General features: G+C 43.7%; 1 protein-coding gene across 6 annotated transcripts in view; it reads left to right on the plus strand.

The window, feature by feature from the left end:
- TULP4 (TUB like protein 4) overlaps positions 1–18,561 on the plus strand; it is a 154,233-nt gene that overhangs the window by 126,772 nt on the left and 8,900 nt on the right. For all 6 annotated transcript variants that reach the window (XR_014691952.1, XM_084515782.1, XM_084515786.1 and 3 more), the window contains 7 exons: positions 4,912–5,136; positions 6,777–7,011; positions 7,503–7,647; positions 9,097–9,241; positions 10,489–10,582; positions 11,500–11,643; positions 15,700–18,287. Coding sequence is in view for 5 of the 6 variants with exons in the window: in XM_084515782.1 (XP_084371908.1) it covers positions 4,912–5,136; positions 6,777–7,011; positions 7,503–7,647; positions 9,097–9,241; positions 10,489–10,582; positions 11,500–11,643; positions 15,700–18,287 (3,576 nt within the window). In the remaining variant the exon portion in view is untranslated. The remainder of the gene's footprint in view (positions 1–4,911; positions 5,137–6,776; positions 7,012–7,502; positions 7,648–9,096; positions 9,242–10,488; positions 10,583–11,499; positions 11,644–15,699; positions 18,288–18,561) is intronic.

The following is an 18,561-nucleotide window of genomic DNA, read 5'->3' on the forward strand; positions in this document are numbered from 1 at the left end:
CATTAGGGTTTTTACGTGTATGTACCATTCAGTAGATACCATTTCTCCTGAGAAACATCCCAGTCTCTGCTGGACTTTCTGCCTTGGAATACTGTTTTTGTTTATCTCATTACCAGTGGGACTTCCAGTTCTAGTAGTCAAGGAACCAGTGCAAGCATCAGACGAGCCACATAGCTCAGGATTTCTGAGCTGAAGGAATGAAGCAAGGAATAGCTTGAACAGTGTTGTCTTTGACTGAACTGTATACAAGTGATGGCAAGTAGATAAATTGTGTTTCCTCCTGTAAGAGAGACAGATGAATGGCATTGAGTAGACGTATCTGACTTTTAAACCCACTGGAAATAATGGAAATAAATGCATGCTTTATAAGGAACAATACTTTTGCTTCAGACATGGCAGATAGATTGCTTTTCTTCTGCATAGTTTGGAGTTATTAGCTGAAGCCAGCTAATAACTGATTTGCAGTAGTAATTGATTCATATCCATGTCCTTCAAGGGAAAGAGTGGGAAGCCTAGTTATTGAGAAATATTATTGGAGCAGTACATTTAAAGGTCAGGTCAGATCTGGCATTTGGGTGATCTTTTATTTCCCCAGGCCTTTAATCATGAGCTAATTTTCTCTGAACCTCATCATAAGTCCTAGATCTTCCCTGAAAATGAAGTGCTGCTGGATATTAGTCTTGAGGAATACTGGGGCACTGACCATGCCATAGAAAAAGAAGGCAAGGCCTGCCTGGGGAATCAGTACACAAAGGCAAAGCAGTATTTTACAAGCACCACTTGATGAGACTGAGTATATAAAGGTTAAAAGGTGAGGAATGTGGGCAGACTAAATATGTAAATGGGAGAGTAGAAATGTCATGATTTACAAACAGTTCTTCCCTTGTAGGTATTATATCTTTATCTGTTTAATATTTTTATCTATCACACATACAGTGGGATTGGGTGCACCCTCAGCAGGTTTGCAGATGACACCAGAAGGAATGGATACCATCCAAAGGGGCCTGGGCAAGCTAAATAAGTGGGCATACATAAACCTAATGAGGTTCAGCAAGTCCAAGTGCAAGGTGCTGCACTTGGGTCGGGGCAATCCCAAACATGAGGACAGACTGGGAGAAGAACTCACTGAGAGCAGCCCTGCTGAGAAGGACTTGGGGGTTCTGGTGGACAGAAAGCTCGGCATGAGCCAGCAGTGTGTGCTTGCAGCCCAGAAGGGCAACCATATCCTGGGCTGCATCAACAGAGGGGTGGGCAGCAGGTGGAGGGAAGGGATTGTCCCCCTCTACTCTGCCCTGGTGCTGGTGTGCTGCATCCAGGTCTGGGGCCCCCAGCACCAGAAAGATGTTGGGCTGTTGGAGCAGACCCAGAGGAGGGCTACAAAGACAATCAGAGTGCTGGAGCAGCTCTCCTGTGCAGAAAGGCTGAGAGAGCTGGGGATGTTCAGCCTGAAGAAGAGAAGGCTCCAAGAAGACCTCACTGTGGCCTTTCAGTACTTAAATGGGGTTTATAAAAAAAGATGTGGAGGGATTTTTTACATGGACAGTTAATTATAGGAGAAGGGGGAGCAGTTTTAAACTAAAAGAGAGGAGATTTAGATTAGATATTAGGAGGAAATTCTTCACTCATAGGGTGGTGAGGCACTAGCACAGGCTGCCCAGAGAAGCTGTGGATGCCCCATCCCTGGAGGTGCTCAAGGCCAGGCTGGATGGGGCTTTGGGCATCCTGGTCTGGTGGAAATGTCCCTGCCCATGGCATGGGGGTTGAAACTACATGATCTGTAAGGTCCCTTCCAGTCCAGGCCATTCTATGATTCTCTGTGCGTGTGTTTATTTAAACATGCACCCACTCATGCACATATTGTTCACATAAAAATGCATGCACATACATAAAAAATGCCTAAATAATGCAGTCATGTGTTCAAAAGTCAGAAGATGGGTGAGTTATGGTTGCCTATTGGGAAATTGAGATGAAATCATACAGTGAGACAATGTCTTTTGGCTTCTGGCTTTCTAACTGTTCCTCAGCTCCACAGTGCTTTATTGCCAAAGGTCCCACGCAGCATTTCAAAGATACTGAAAAAAAATTTTCCTTGGGAGTATGTTTAAGATTGCACAGGTTTTTGCACTGATAATGTCTGCATCTCCGCTCTTCCCTGCATGCTGCATTAACCTGAGAGACGTGATTTCATTTGCTTCAGATAACTGGATGAGAAGAGGGCTATCTTGGTGTATTATATTATGTTATAGTAGCTGAAATGCTAGACTTCATGGTAGGCCTGTTGGTATGGTGTATTGGTTCGTGATAGCTGGGATATTAGACTTCATAATCTCTTCTGGCATTAAACTCTAAGTAAGCAATAAACGTTTTTGTGCTAAGTCACACATTTGTTTGTTCCCTCACCTCATTTATAGGTAAGCTTTGCTTGATCCAGTGTGACCAGAGGGATGTGGTTTGGTTCCCACAGTAACCATCAGATAGTTCCTAACTATCAGATAGCACTAACTAACAGGCAGATAGTTCTGCCCGTGCTGGAAGTCAGTCCTTGAGGAAATCAGGGCCTGTCTCCTAGTGCCTTCCTCAGGCTGTTGTACACTATAAGTGGCAGGTACCTAACTTTTGTCAGTGCCTTTCCAATCATATTTGTTTTGCAAGCAACATGAACTGTCTCATTACTGCCAAGCAGTAGGAGGGTTGAGCACGCTCTCAAATAATGAAAATACCCATCGGTAGGGACATTTTATGTGATCACTCATCAAATCCGAGGCTCTGTCCCACAAATAATGGTTATGACAAGCTATGTAATAATTATTGATGGTACATGAAGGATTTCTCAATTCTTTTGAAGTTCTCCACTACAAAATGCCTTTGGCAATTACTGTGAAAATCACAATGTTCACATGTTGTTGCTTTCCATTTGCATATCAGTCAGCCTGAAGGTTTCTGCCCCCATAGAACCGTTTGTAGCGTTGTCTCTGAAGCTCTTTATTCCTCCCACTTTAAAACCAATATTTACTTTGAAATTTAAATCTAGGGTAAGATGACGTAGCAGGGAAGATATTTTTTTCTGAAAAAGTTGTCATCCAGTCCTTAATCTTGATGATAGGCATCAATGTCATTCTGTGCAACTGCATTTTGGTTTATAGCATTCACAGGAAAAAAAAAAAAAAGTCTTGTGCTTATTTCTCATCTTTAAGCAATTTAAATTTGTAAACTAGATTAGTAACTTCTAACTAGATTAGTAACTTCTAACTCCAAACTAAATTAGTAAATTTTTGGCTAATCCAAACCGTGTATCTGGGTACCATATTACTGGAGAGGAGTAGATAAAGGTTACTATTGATGGTGCCTTGACTTTTATCTTCTACGTAGTTAATTCTTGTTTGCCGCATTATGATATTCCAAAGAGACCCTGACCTTTCAGTAAATACAGTTCATAATTAGCTAAAGAATATATTCACTTAAATTTCTGGATGTCAAGGGTTGTGAAAAGAAGGGAGCCCTTCACAGGAAGGAGTAAACCTTTTGCAGTTCACCGGTTACAGCCCTCTGGACAGTATTCTTCATGGAGTGAGTGTTTCTTCCTCTCACTATATATATATTATACTATATATATATATAGAAAGAGAGAGAGAGAGAGTAGCTGTGGGATTGAGACTCCATAGGATATGTGTATATATGCAAGTAAAGAGTTTTGCAACACAGAAGGCAGGAGATGACATGTGGCTGCAGCTAACCCTCTTGAAGGGCAAAAATAATAGTGGTAGTGCTATAAGAGGTCACAACACACCAGTGCTGTGCGTGAAGAAGATGGTTTTTAGCATGATAGTTTAGAAAACTTCTTATGAGCACAAGTAGCTGTCTGGGAAAGAGCTCAGAGATGTTTGTGGGACAGCTCTACTCATGAGGATCGTCTTGCACCCCGAAGCACAAGTTTGCTCATGTTACGCAATCACACAGAATCACACAATTGTAAGGGTTGGAAGGGACCTCTGGGATCATCGAGCCCAACCCCCCTGCTGAAAACAGGTTCCCATATCTCTTAAGAGCTGGTGTTCATTAGATTATCCAGTCTGTTCAGTTTTTAGTGAGGCTGTTACTTGAGACCTGCAATGAAATCCTGTTTAGTGGTTCTAAATTTGCACACAACTCACTATTATCATGTAAACTCTTTGTATTCCTTCAGCAGAGAATGATGTGCAAAGTTGGGGGTTGAGCTGATTTTTGGTATATGGCTCTGAGTTCTGACACTTTGTCCCAGTCACCTCTATTTCTGTGCTTAATGCCATGGACTTTGACATTTTTCAGTGTGGACAAGCAGGACACAAAAAGGCCATTCTTCATTTTGCCCATGGTGGTCTTTTACAATTCACTTCCTCTGGGAATGGTTCAGAAAAGACATTTAGTGGCAGAAGACTCAGTGCAACACAAGCAAACCATTTGGATTTTGTTCACTAGTCTACTGATTGTCTCTGGGCACGCAGTTTGAATTCAATTTGTAAACTATGAGCCATTACCAGTGGATGAAGATTGATGAGATGACTGAAAAAACAATCTGGATGGGGCCTCAAAAGGATCCTGCTTTTTAACACTGCGTGACTTTTAAGTCACATGTCCCCATAGTGCCTCGTTTTCCCCATCTGCGTGATGAAATTGATAGACAATTCCTTGTGTGAAGCACTTTAAGTCCTGTGAGTAAAAAGCACGGTATAAGTATCAACCACTGTTATCAATAATTTCAGATGTTCATGTTTTTTCTCACTTATGTGGACAATAATGTGCATGTTTAAGTTTCTGGAAGATGAAAGGGAACATGTTCGGTTCTGAACTTGTATGAACACTTGCTGCACAATTGTTCGGGTGCAAGTAAATGATATTTTCAAGTTATGCCCTCTTCCTTTCCTCTTCATGCAGCGTCCCATCATCTCGATCTGCTGGGGTCACAGGGATTCACGCCTGCTGATGGCTTCTGGACCGGCGTTATACGTTGTCAGAGTAGAGCACAGGGTCTCCAGTCTGCAGCTCCTGTGCCAGCAGACCATCGCTAGCTGTCTGCGGGATGACAAGGATATCAGCAAGCTGACCCTGCCCCCTCGGCTCTGCTCGTACCTCACCACTGCCTTCATACCAACAATCAAGGTGAAAGGAAAGAAGCATGTGTATGTGTGGAAGAGGAATGGGTTGCTTGATTTTCTTCCCCCATGCTGCTCCTAAGTGACAAAGGATAAAATCCTGGCTCCACATAATTATGATAAAAAAGCTTGATTAAGGGTAATTCCTCTCCTCTTCAATGACATCATGGATCAGTGATCAGTGTGGTGCCTACTAAAATCTGAAAAGAGGGCTCACACCCAGATCTGTGCTAAACCTTGTGGATGGCCTTTCCCAAGGGTACAATATGCTGTTGACTCGTGCAGACTACCAAAGAAGCTCATGCCAATGATAGTATCGTGTCACAGTTTAGGAGAGATTCACAGTCGCAAAACTGTTGCCTCCCTGCATGTTACATGAGTCCTTAAGACCTGTGGCTGCCCAAATATCTCTACTGACAATGAGTTCTGCTAACCTTACTGCTCCAGCAGTGCTATGGGAAAATGAAGCAGATATTATGCCTTTTCCTGTACATTAGCAGAGCTGTTTGCAGAGCCATCTGCTCAACCCCATTTTTTCGTATTTTTGCCCTCAGGCACATCTCAGGATTTCAAAACTCTTTATCACAGCCTGTAAACCAGAGCATTAGCTAGTAAATGGCCTACATTCAGATATGTATTTTTGTGTTATGTATTTTTGTGTACGTATTACAGCATTTTATTTGAGTTTCAGGTCCTTGTTAAAACAATATAGATCTAGAATAACCAATTTGAAATCTGTGGAGTTGGCCAAGCTTAAATGAGACCAAATTATGCCTATAATACAATGATTCAACACAGTTCCATTTGTGCACTGCTAATCAGGGCAATTTATGCAACTGTGAAACATTCCACTTGTCAAAGAAGAATAAATACCTTACTGTAACCATGACTCCTTGATCTCCAGCGATACAGAGCATTAAGTAGAATAGTGTTAAAGGAGCACACATTACTAGTATTTGTGTCGTAGAGGCTGTATTGTCTTGGACAAAAGCAGTCTAGTTGCTTTAGGACTGAGCTCTTCATGGATTAATACAGCCTACCGGCAAGCAGGGCAAAGTAACCCACCTTGAGCTTTGGGCTCACATTTCTCAACACAGAATGCAAAAAGGCCCTCATCAAATATGGGTTGTGTGCATGGAAATGAATGGGATGATGGAAGAGGTACAAGTTTTTTTTTCCAGAGCTGACAGCATCATAGCATAGTGGCATAGCATGCACCAGTACTAACTAGGAATGGGAACATGAGTGGCTAAGTTCACATGAGGGGACAGCAGGAGGCAAGATACTCTGACTTTGACTTGAACACATTACCCAAGTTAAAACAGAAGTTTGCAATAGAGCTGGGACTTTGATACAAGTTTGTTGTCTAATGCAGTTCTCCAACAAGAAGTCCTACCTTCCTCTTTGATGAAATTAGTTTTAGTTTTGTAGTTTTGAGCTGCTTTTAACCTAACTAAATAGTATACAGCACCTCTGTCTTGCATGTGGGTCTTGCATAACTCACGCCGTAATCTGTACTAATCTGGAGCTGCCAAGTTAGAAGTGGATTCAAATTCAGTTAGTCATGTCAGGATTAAGTAGCCACAGACCAAAAAAAAAGCAATAACCTATAGAAAACTTTCTCTTTCCTTCCTTCATTTAATTAAGCCTCCTATCCCAGACCCAAACAATATGAGAGATTTTGTCAGCTACCCAACAGCTGGCAATGAACGGCTTCACTGCACGATGAAGCGGACAGAAGATGACCCAGAGGTTGGTGGTCCATGTTATACTCTGTACTTGGAATATCTTGGGGGACTGGTGCCCATCCTCAAAGGACGTCGTATCAGCAAGTTGCGGCCGGAGTTTGTCATCATGGATCCTAAAACAGATGGAAAAGCAGGTAAAAGTGAATTGTAGCTCTGTATAAAAAATTATTTAGAAAGACAGACTTTAGATATTAAAATCTCAGGAGTTAAAAAAAAAATCTATATATGCAATATGGAAGTTAGCATCTGATTTTTTTTTTTTGATGGGAAAAAGTTCAAGCTCAAGCTTCTCAAATTATAGCATATAGTCTTCTGTTTTACAAAAGAGAACTTCTTGTATTTTGAATAGAGAAGAATAGATTGCTAATTAGCAGAAAATATTCTTTAGTCTTAATTTTGAAGTCATTTGAATGCGATTCACCCCTCTGAATCATGTGCACTTGAGTTCAGACCATTGGAAACTTGGACTTTATACAAGGCAAGGTGAAGAACAGTTAATTATGTCTGTATAGTTTTATCTTGTCTGCTGCCTGTGGATCAGATTTATGCTTCTGATGACTGATAGTTGTAATTGATACCAGTTTTCTGAAGCAGCACTTATATTTTCTGGGGCCTGTCTTGATAGATGAAATCTATGGAAACAGCTTGATTTCCACTGTGATTGACAGCTGCAACTGCTCTGACTCCAGTGATATCGAACTGAGTGATGACTGGGCAGCAAAAAAGTCTCCCAAAATCAGTCGAGCTAGCAAATCACCCAAACTCCCCAGGTAATCATTGCTTGGATATTTCATCATCTTTTTTTTTTTTTTGCCAAGTTTTCTTCCTTTTCGTTTTCTTTTTCTTTTTTTTTCATTTCTTTAAAAAGTGTCTTAACACCTCAGAATGTTAAAAGCAAACTCCTTTGAGGAGCAGTGGGGTCCTCTGCAGTGTGCAGTTCTGCAGTGATTTCAGAGACTGGTGTTGAGGTGGTCTTTGGGGAAAGCTGTGGGGCAGAAAATAATGGGAAACAATAGGCACCACTCTTCCCCAGCAATCTCAAGGAAAAGCTTTATGAACTCTCCAACCACTGCCTTTGCTGTATGTGAACTCTTGCCCCCATGGAATATTTCCTCCTTTAGATAGTCCTTTTTTTTTATGCACTCTGTGCTTAGAATCCCCCTTAGGGATATTTTCAAGTTCAAAAATCCACACAACTGATCCTGGCCTAGGTGGCACTGCTGATATGGCAACCTTGCAAGGAAGACTCAGCAAACTTCCTCCTAAACATTGGGTTGACAAGGCTCTGTAACAATATGCAAAACAAATTTCTAAGCTATTTTTTGGTCTGGTTGCTTTCCTGCCAGCTCTTCATATTTATTATGTGTGTAGATAGAATCCCCCACCTGCACAGCCTCACTGATAACCATGATGGTTCTCATAGGCACTGATGTCTGTCTGCCAGCTTCGTGTTGCGGGATTGTGGCACTGACGCCTTCTAGCTGCAGCTTTTCCAAAGACTTTATAGTATGAGACTGTCCTAGACTGAGGCAAAGGAAATGCATCCCTTTATATGTGACTGTAATGTGTAAAATACCTGAATTTTATTTCAGTAGTCCTTGACAGAAGAGCCACCAATTCCTGCACCTAAAACAGAAATAGTTCAGGGAAAGGAAGAATCTTGTTGTCTTGGTTTTCTAAGAGCAGATTTTTCAAATATAACTTCTGTTCTTTATTTTTGCCACCAGTGATCTTTTTCGGTTGCATGATCCCCTTATTCATGGCTCCCTTTGTATAACATGGGCTAGGAGTAACTTTTGGCTTAGAGTGAGAGCACTGATGAAGTTTGTGGAGCCTTGGTTTGCTGTGCTATTGCAGAGATCTGCCAGCTCAAGCATCATGTTGCCATTTCTTGAGGCTTTGCTCAAAGTCTGCAGAGCTGAAATAATTCAGCCTTTTACACCTCTTTATGGATTAGTGGAGGATATATTGCGTCTGGTAAAACTGCTGTAAGCTTCGTTAAATGAATCTGAAGGCATCTGATCTGAGTTACTGCAAATGTGTTGGGCTTTTTATATCTTCAAAATTTGAACCATAACTCTCCATCCTGTAGACTATGCAGTCTTCATTCATCACCTAGAGAACACCATACCAGTTATCTTCATTACCATCTTTATATTCCAAGACTTGGATTTTTTTTACATGCCAGTTGATGATTCTAATTATTGCTTTATATGCAGAATCAATATAGAAGCTCGCAAATCTCCAAAGATGTCACGAGCTGCGCAGGAGATATCAAGATCACCAAGGTTACCGATAAGGAAACCTTCTATTGGTTCACCAAGCCTAACCCGAAGAGAGTTTCCTTTAGAAGACATTACTCAGGTATTGTGTGCATTGTTACCAGACCTGAGCCCAAATGCAGTGCTTTCCAGAGGCAGCAAGCTGTGATAGAGATCCAGTGATCACCAGTAGAATAGTTTCATTTAATTGCAGCTACTAGATGGAACACTTGTAGAATCCTATTTTCTAAGTCAATGTTGATGGTCTAAAGTACCAATGGAGTATCAAGCATTGTTTGATAAGTCTTTCCCCAATTACTTCTGCCATGTGAATCCATGTGAGAGATTTTATTCTAGTTGATGTTGTTGGCTGTTTGAAAGTATATGTGAAAGCGTTTCTTACTCAGTTTTTGCAGAGCTGTCCTAATGCCACCGTAGTTCTCTGCTTTACTAGGATTCTGCAGAGACAGGGAAATGATTGCTCTACAGGGCCAAATGTTCTCTGTTTCATAATTGCTTGGAACAGCCTTAATTGGAAGGAAGGCAAGAAATTGGCATTTTGTGTTCTTTGTGTTGTTCACGTTCTGTGGGTAAATGAAACTTAGCAGCCTGTAAAACTGTCTGGGTTACTCATTTCATTAATACCAATCTGAATTCTTTTCATTTTATTTTCTATTGTTTCAGTTGCTTTTTTTCCATTCTGTCATTTCACTTTTTCCTTCATACTAAAACGTTCTTGGTCAGTTGCATAGCAGTGGTAGATAAAACCAAAAGTCCTTTGAATAGCACAGGAGAGCAAAGGCGTAAATCCCGTTCTTGATGCTGATGGCATAACTCTTGGACTTTCAAATTTATTAATCTTTTGTAGCTGTAATTTGATTACCACAGAAGCAGTGGTTTGGGAAACTGCTTTGGAAGCTCATTATGAATTCATTTCTGTCTTATTTATTGTGCTGTAAAGTGATTTTTAAGCATAGAACCAAAGGGCAGGCAGCATTTCTTTCTGAAATACAAAATAGCTGGACCTTTATTGTGTGGGAGAAGCAAGCATCTGAAAACAGTCTTATTCTCACTAAGCAGCTATCATGTTCTTCTGCACTTCAACAGCTTTAAGTAGCCTATATGATTGTTGACATAATTTCTGATGGTTTTCAGATATCAAAATGAGGCTTCTTAATGACTGGGTATAATAGTTGCTACAAAGACACTTTAGGCTATTCCAATAAAATAAAAGAAGCTGCAGTTGTATTATCACTTGCAATAGCTTTACTGCTCTGCAGGTTTTTATTAGAACTTCATGCAGATTTTATCAGGTGAAAAAGACGTTTTGTTTGTTGGTTTTTTTTGCAGCACAACTACCTTGCTCAGGTCACATCTAACATCTGGGGAACCAAATTTAAAATTGTGGGTTTGGCTGCTTTCCTACCAACGAACCTTGGTGCAGGTAAAAGTAAATTCTTTTGATTTTTTGCATAGCAATGTTTCTAACAAATAACAAATTTATGCTGTCAGACTCGTTTCAGGTGATCAGAAATCTTCTTTAACAAATCTTCTTTAACAAAGCTATTTTCTGTGGACAGTAGGAATTATATTTTACAAATTTTACTGTAGCTAAAAGAGATTCAAATCTATAAATACGATAACAAGATGAAGACATTAAAAGTCTTAGCTGCAATGAACAGATTAATTGATAGTAAAGTCCAGACCTTAACAGGAGGAAATTCTTCACTCAAAGGGTGGTGAGGCACTGGCACAGGTTGCCCAGAGAGGTTGTGGATGCCCCATCCCTGGAGGTGTTCAGGACCAGGTTGGACAGGGACCTGGGCAACTTGATCTAGTGGGTGACATCCCAGCCTATAGCAGGGGCTTGGGACTAGGTGGTCTTCAGGGTCCCTTCCAACCTGAGCTGTTCTATGGTTCTATCATTCTGTGGTAACCCTCAGCAGATTTCCTTTCTGAGACATTTCCCATTTTCCCCGAGTTCATATAAGTCTGTAGAATCCTGTGGTCAAGAGTTCCAAAAGCAGAATGGAAGAAATATTTTTCTTTCCTAAATATAGATGCAAATACAGGATGAAATAATTTATTATTTCCACAGCTTATTTAACTAAAGAGAGACTGCTTCTGTTTAAGGAGAAATAGCTGAAAGAAACAACCCTTTTTATACTGTTTATGCAAAAATAATATTACATGGTGATTTGGTTATGAGTGGCCCATACATGCAGTTGTTCAAAAATAAATCATATAAAAATAGTCATAACTCTTCTATCTGCTTTGAATTAATTCTCTCTCTTAGCTTTAGATGGTCTTTGTGTGACAGATTTCTTTTTTTTTTTATTTCTTGTTATACTTTGTCTCCAGTAATATATAAAACCAGTTTGCTGCATCTTCAGCCCAGGCAGATGACAATATATCTCCCAGAAGTGCGAAAGATTTCAATGGACTACATTAACCTGCCTGTCTTTAATCCAAATGTTTTCAGTGAAGATGAAGATGATTTACCGGGTAAGGAGGAACTGGAGATTTTTCAAATTATGGGTTAAGCTAGCTGGAGGACAGATCATTTGTGTCACTAGCTCCCTCTGGTAAATACACAAATCAAAATCTCTTACTCTGATGGAGTCCTGTAGAATAGAATTAGAACAAGGCTAATATGTATTACGGACATGTTTTTTTATAAAAATACACGGAAAGTATAATCCACATAGAGCTACTACGTTTCAAGTTCATTGTAACATTAATCATCTTCTGTTTAGTTCACTAAGAATTCTCTGTAGATTGAAGCCTTGCATTCCCCATCTTTGTAGGCCAGAATTATGTTGTGTCAGAAGCCCAGAAGGGTTGTTCTTGTGACCTGATGGCATCAAAGCACCATCTGCTGACAGGAGCCTGGGGAGGTTCCTGACTTACCCAGCCACATTTTGAGATGTGTTAAAAGCCCATTTGGATTTTTATCAGTATTGAGTCTTACAGAGAGGCTAAAATAGTGTATTGTATAATCGATGGGGGATCAGGAAGGAATTTCTAATTTCTCTGAGGTGGAAGGTAGCAGAACATTCAAGTAGTGCAGGCAAGGCTTGGTTGCAGGTGATATGGGTGTGACAGATATGTGTGGGGTGATAAGAGTGTGGACTAGAAGTACTGAAGACCTTCTCCAATAAAACAAAACAAACAAACAAACAAAAAAAACATGCAAATAAGATGAATACATAATTGCCAAAAAGTTAAATTAATACAATTTCAGGATTCTCACATCGATGAGGGATTCCTGTTTCTCATGTCACAGTTTTTTGGAACTATGGAGTGGCCTTCATGGACAGCCAGCATTCTTTAAGGGGGAAGATGTGTGAGCACTGCAAAGGACTTACAAGCTTGAGATAGAAGCTAATGAAGTAAATAGAAATTCTCACATTATTTTGGACCATCATTTTGACTGCTGAAAGCATTCCAGCTTGTGACTAATCCAGGCATCAGAGTATTTCTCTGAATTTTTAAAGAAATATTCACGTGCTTAAAAGGAAGCCCATTCCCTCATGATTTGAGGCTTGGCTTGTTTAATTTATGTCTACCTGATATGAACCTGTAGGATTTGAAGAAAGAAATAGTTTCTTCAGAAAAATCTGAAAAAAAAGTAATAACATTTTCTAGTATGAAACCTGATTCAAGCATACAGAACATAATAGAAAAATTGAATAAGAAAAAAAAAAAAAAGTTTTTTTTGTCCCTTCATGAAAATTGGATCTGCAATATCATTTCTTTTTATGTTATTAAAAGAGCCGAAACAGTATTGTGAATCAAAAGTTTGTAAACACCACAGAAATATGGGGAAAATTGATAGAGTTTTGTTCGAGCTCTTTGAGAAAGGTAATAAAAGAGTCACATTACCCAGTCCTCTATAAGAATCTTTCTCTTCTGGCCACTTTTTTCTTTGAAGTTTCTTCTGAACATTCATTTCTGACTTGACTACTTAAATTTTAAAACCTTTTGGAGATATCCTTTCTTAAAGCACGTATATAACGAAAGAAAGTACCTTATACTAACAGGAAAATATATTGCAGTGTAGATGATGATTACATAACAGATTTAAAACAAGTAAACCACAACAAGAAAAGTAATAGTAGAAAGCTGCTCTTGGGCAGTGGAATTTATTAGTGAAGTACTCTTGGGACAGGTACTTTTTAATGTAGTCAGTAAAGACTTGGCAAGGCAAACGGACAGCGAATTGATTTAACTTGCAAATTATGCAAACAAATCAATTAAAAACCATTGGAGAAATGAGAAAACATTGGATTTAAACACATTGGGATATTATGCAACACCATCACAAATGAGGTGTTATTTGGATAGGCACTTAATTCCTATGACAGCGACGTTTGGGATTGCTCAAGCCAAGCTAACAATTAAAATTCATGCTCTGGAGGATAAATTGCTAACCTGCAGGCATTGGGATGAGTGCATGGCCTGCCAGCCAGGCACAGAATCACACTGCCTCAGGGTCCGTGAAGTTTAGCTGTCAGCCTTCTTCTAAAGGAATAAGCAGAGCTACCGTAAAAGCTAGCCAGCATAGCCACCAACATCTGTACACCTACTATCTTTGGCTGGGGTGACTGATGTTGATAAGAACCTAATGCTATTGAAAATGTAATTATAGAGTATGGGTAGGTGACTAGACTTTTAATTAGAAATTAATGAGGAACTGGGCAGTGGCTGGAGGAGTTCTGCCTAATGGATACCTTGCCTGATTGCATCTTGCAGATCAGAAGTCTTCACAGAATTTCCAGACACATGTGATCATGGATACAACTCACTTATAATTTTCCTTTTTTTTTTTTTTTTTTTTTTAAATACATGAAAACTAATAAGGACTCTGCAACATTCTTAGGTTCTTTTTTGTTTATATATAACTTTGTCTTCTCACTCATTATTATATTAGTTCTTATTTTGACTCCTGCACCTGTACTTGCTTCCAACTTTCTCATTTCCCTGTTGCTCTCCAGCTTTTCAGTGGTAGCTCCTATTGGAATCAGTCTCACCCCTTTTTGCAGAAGGAATTGCAAACTGTGGGAGCAAAGTCCATGCTTTGTGCTTAAAATTGTCAGAACTGCTTCTTGCCTCACTCTCACTTGTTCACCACCATGTATGGGAAACTTTTCATATAGTCGTCTGCTTCTTTTCACATTTATGATTGCAGCCAAACCAAATATTGAAGCTGAAAGTGCCCTGACTATAATAATTACTTCTTGAATCTTTCTGGATTCCCTCTATTTCCTCACATCTTTTCCACAAGAACTTGCTTTCAATAACTTCTATGTGTTTTGTCTGTATTTCATTCCATCATATTCCTCCCTCTGTTTCATTTTCCTTCTTTTATTGTGTTGCTTTGTCATTCACTGTACTCAAGGGATAATAATACTTCCCTTTCACCAGCTGGTGTCTGTATTCTCCAGTTTGCCTAAGCTCATTGAATTTGGGAACATTTTACTAACAATTTATACAGTGCTTTTAGTGCAAGTTTTCCACTTTCTTATTTTCCTTCACTTTTTTTTTAAAGACAGTATTCATCAAACACCTAAGTCAAAGCTGCTAATTGCCATCAGATCAGAGAGTAGGCTTGAGGAGCATCAGTGTATCCTCTGCTTAAAGCTTGGTCTCTAGCATGACTGGCACTAGAGAGTGTCAGCCTGGGCAGGTGGGGACTGCTTTGTGCCCCACCGTCACGTAGCATCAGCACTAGAGAAAGTCAGGGAGGCACCTTGGGTGATCCTAGTATGAAGGCCAAAGAAAAAAGGGCAGCAGCCGGGGGGGGCTGTGAGTGGATGTTCTTTTCTATAGTGTGTTAGTGTATTTACTATCAAAAAACTTGCCTGAAAAGTAATGTGAGTCGTGATTCAGAAAACCTTTTATTCCTTTGATTATGGTAGTTACAACTGGATGATGAGTGAGTGGTAGGGTGGACCCATCAGGTACACTCATTGCTCTGGGAAAGTCCATGGGGATCAGTGCAGGCTGAAGGAAGGCTCTGAAACACCACTGCTAGAAGTTAACTTAAAGCTGATCAACAGCTCTTGTGCAATGAGAGTCAGTGAAGATAGTGAAGATAGTCAGTGAAGATAGGCTCGCTTAATTGCTCCAGCTAATGTCTGATTTCAGAAGCTGATAGCAGCCCATCCAAACAGCAGAGCGCTTAAGCAAGTACAACAGATAAGCAGGCTGTTCAAGCAGTCAAAGGTAAAGCAGAACGACAAGGTGCAAGAGACATGCCATGGTTTTCTTCTCACTAGCTTTAAAAACAATTCTCCTCAGTTGCTGAATTTTGTGTAAACACTGCCGTGAAATTTTTGAGTGCTGCATTTTTTAGCCTCCCACATGCCTTCCACAAAGTGCTGGAGAAAACCAAACGGCGCGTGAGGCATTTCTGGAACGTTCCCAGGTTTGGTGCCTGCTGTCCTTGTGCTTGCCTAAGTGCTGTGCTCAGCAAAGGCTGGCAGGGATGAGCGGGATGTGAGCAGCCTCTCCACATGCAAGGAGCCCGTCAGTTGACTGGATGTGTCTTCGTTGCAGTGCCCGGGGCACCCGGAGCCCCCGCCAGCAGCCCGCCCTGCACCGTCAACATCCCCATCGCGCCCATCCACAGCTCGGCCCAGGCCATGTCGCCCACACAGAGCATCGGCCTGGTGCAGTCGCTGCTGGCTAACCAGAACGTGCAGCTGGACGTGCTGGCCAACCCTCCGGCCGAGGCGGGGGGCGAGGGGACGGGACCCTTCCCGGGGCCCCCGGGGCGCTTCCCTGGCCCCGGCCCTGGCCCCGGGGCGATGGCAGCGGTGGCGGCGGCGGCCGGCGGGGAGCTGGGCCGCACCATCCCCGCGCCCCCCACCATCGCCCCACCGCCCCCCGCCATGGCCCTCGCCGACCTCCGGGACCACGGTGACCGCGATCACGAGCCCCCTCCCAAGGCCAAGGCCCCGCGGCCGGGGCCACAGCTGGTGGAAGGCGACGCCGTCGTCTTCGGGGCCGCCCAGGAGCTGCAGCTGAACAAGATGAACCCCCCGCCACCCTACCCCGGCACCGTCCCTCCCGCCGGGCCCCCGCCACCACCGCCCGGCCCCCCGCCGCCGCCCCTCGACCTCTGCCTGAAAAAGGGGGAGTTCTCCCTCTACCCGGCTGGGCACTACCAGCCGCCGCTGGGCTACGAGCGGATAACGACGTTCGACAGCAGCGGGAACGTGGAGGAGGTGTGCCGGCCTCGCACACGGATGCTCTGCGCCCAGGGCACCTACACCCTGCCGGGGCCCGGCAGCTCCGCCACCCTGCGCATCACCGCCGCCGAGAAGAAGATGCAGCAGCCCTGCACCAGCGCCACCCTCAACCGGCTGACGGTCCCTCGTTACTCCATCCCCAGCGGGGACCCGCCGCCGTACCCCGACATCGCCAGCCAGCTGTCGCAGGGCAGGAGCATGGCGCAGAGGCTGGACAGCACTATCATTCACGCCACGCTGCGGAGGAACAGCAGGGAGGCGGCGCTGAAAATGGCCCAGCTGGTGGACGGCCAGAGAGCCACCTTGCAGCTTCCCCCCAAAGCCAAGAGCAGCGTGGTGACGGCGCAGTACCAGCAGAGAGTACCCACCGCCCTGTACACCTGCAGCCAGTGCAGCAGCGGCGGCAGCACCGCCAGCGCTGCTGGTATGGGCAGCATGGCTAACGCCAACGCTAGCAACAGCACTTCCAGTATGGGTGGCATGAGACCTGATCTGGGCGCGGGGAGTGGCTCCCAGCACAGCTCTGTCCTCGCTCACTCCGTCAGCACTTCGCCCCTGGCCTCCCAGTCCTCCTACAGCCTGCTGAGCCCGCCTGACAGCTCCCGTGACCGGGCGGATTATATCAACTCCGCCTTCACGGAGGATGAGGCCCTTTCTCAGCACTGCCCGGTGGAAAAATCAATACGGCACGTACCCGTGGCCTTGACGGAGGCTGCCATCAGCGTGAAACGGCCACCACCCTACCAGTGGGACCCTATGATGAGTGAAGAGATATGGGTTCCTCAGGAAAGGACATCGCAGAGCTCAGTGCCCAACCCTCTAAAACCGGCTCCTCTCATCATCGGACAAGCGCAGCATCTGGATATGTCTCGAGTGCCGTTCGTCTCCCCTAAGTCTCCGACCAGTCCCACTGCCACCTTCCAGACGAGTTACGGGGTTGGAGTACCATACCCAGGAAGCTACAGTGCCCCCCCCCTTCAGGGAATGCAGCCCCCCTGCTCCCCCAAAGAAGCTCTGGCCCCCACGCAGTTTGCACAGCAGGAGCCGACCGTCGTGCTTCAGCCAGGTTACCCGCCCAACCTCTCCTACTGCCCTCTGCCGCCCATGTACCCGGGAAGTAGCGCCTGCTCTAGTTTACAGCTGCCACCGATAGCCTTGCACCCGTGGAGCTCCTACAGCGCATGCCCACCCGTGCAGAACCCCCAGGGCACTCTGCCCCCCAAGCCGCTCCTGGTGGTGGAGAAGCCGGTCATGTCTCCCCCGCCAGCGGAGCTTCAGGGCCACGTGGGCACAGAGGTAATGGTGGAGACGGCGGACACCTTCCAGGAGGTGCTCTCCTTGACCGAAAGCCCTGTTCCCCAAAGGACAGACAAATTCGGCAAGAAGAGCCGGAAGCGACTCGATAGTCGCGCTGAGGAAGGGAACGTGCAGGCTATCACCGAGGGCAAGGTCAAAAAGGAGGCGAGGACACTGACTGACTTCAATTCGCTAATATCCAGCCCGAGGCTGGGGAGAGAGAAGAAGAAAGTCAAGAGCCAGAAAGACCAGCTGAAGTCCAAGAAGCTGAACAAGACAAATGAATTTCAGGATAGTTCAGAGAGCGAGCCAGAGCTTTTTATCAGCGGGGACGAACTGATGAACCAGAGTCAGGGCAGCAAAAAGGGTTGGAAAACCAAAAGGAATTTGAGGACAGCCAGTGAGCTGGATGAATTTAAGTGCCGTAAGGCCAGCGAGAAGGAGGACGGGCGGCTGGGGAGCCAGGGCTTTGTGTATGTGATGGCCAACAAGCAGCCGCTGTGGAACGAGGCAACGCAAGTCTACCAGCTGGACTTCGGAGGGCGGGTGACCCAGGAGTCTGCAAAAAACTTCCAGATTGAGCTGGAAGGACGACAGGTAGGAGGGCAGCAGCAGGCACCGCGGGTGGGTGGGAAGGGGGGAAAGCTGGGCAAGAATGCTTTCAGCTCGTGTTAGCTGCTCTTTGAAAAAAACTTTGCTATGCACAGAAAGTAATCCATAAAAGCCAGCAATCAGGCGTCTAGGTCCAGAACTAAGGGCGAAGTTCAGCTGTAAAGTAAATTTACCAAGTATGTTTTGAATTACTCCAGTCAGACATAGGAGCAAAGGCCTCCTTTAATCTGACTAGCTTTTACTTCTGAAGGTAAGTGTT

Source organism: Aythya ferina, assembly GCF_964211825.1.
Source record: "Aythya ferina genome assembly, chromosome: 3".
Taxonomy (NCBI): domain Eukaryota; kingdom Metazoa; phylum Chordata; class Aves; order Anseriformes; family Anatidae; genus Aythya; species Aythya ferina.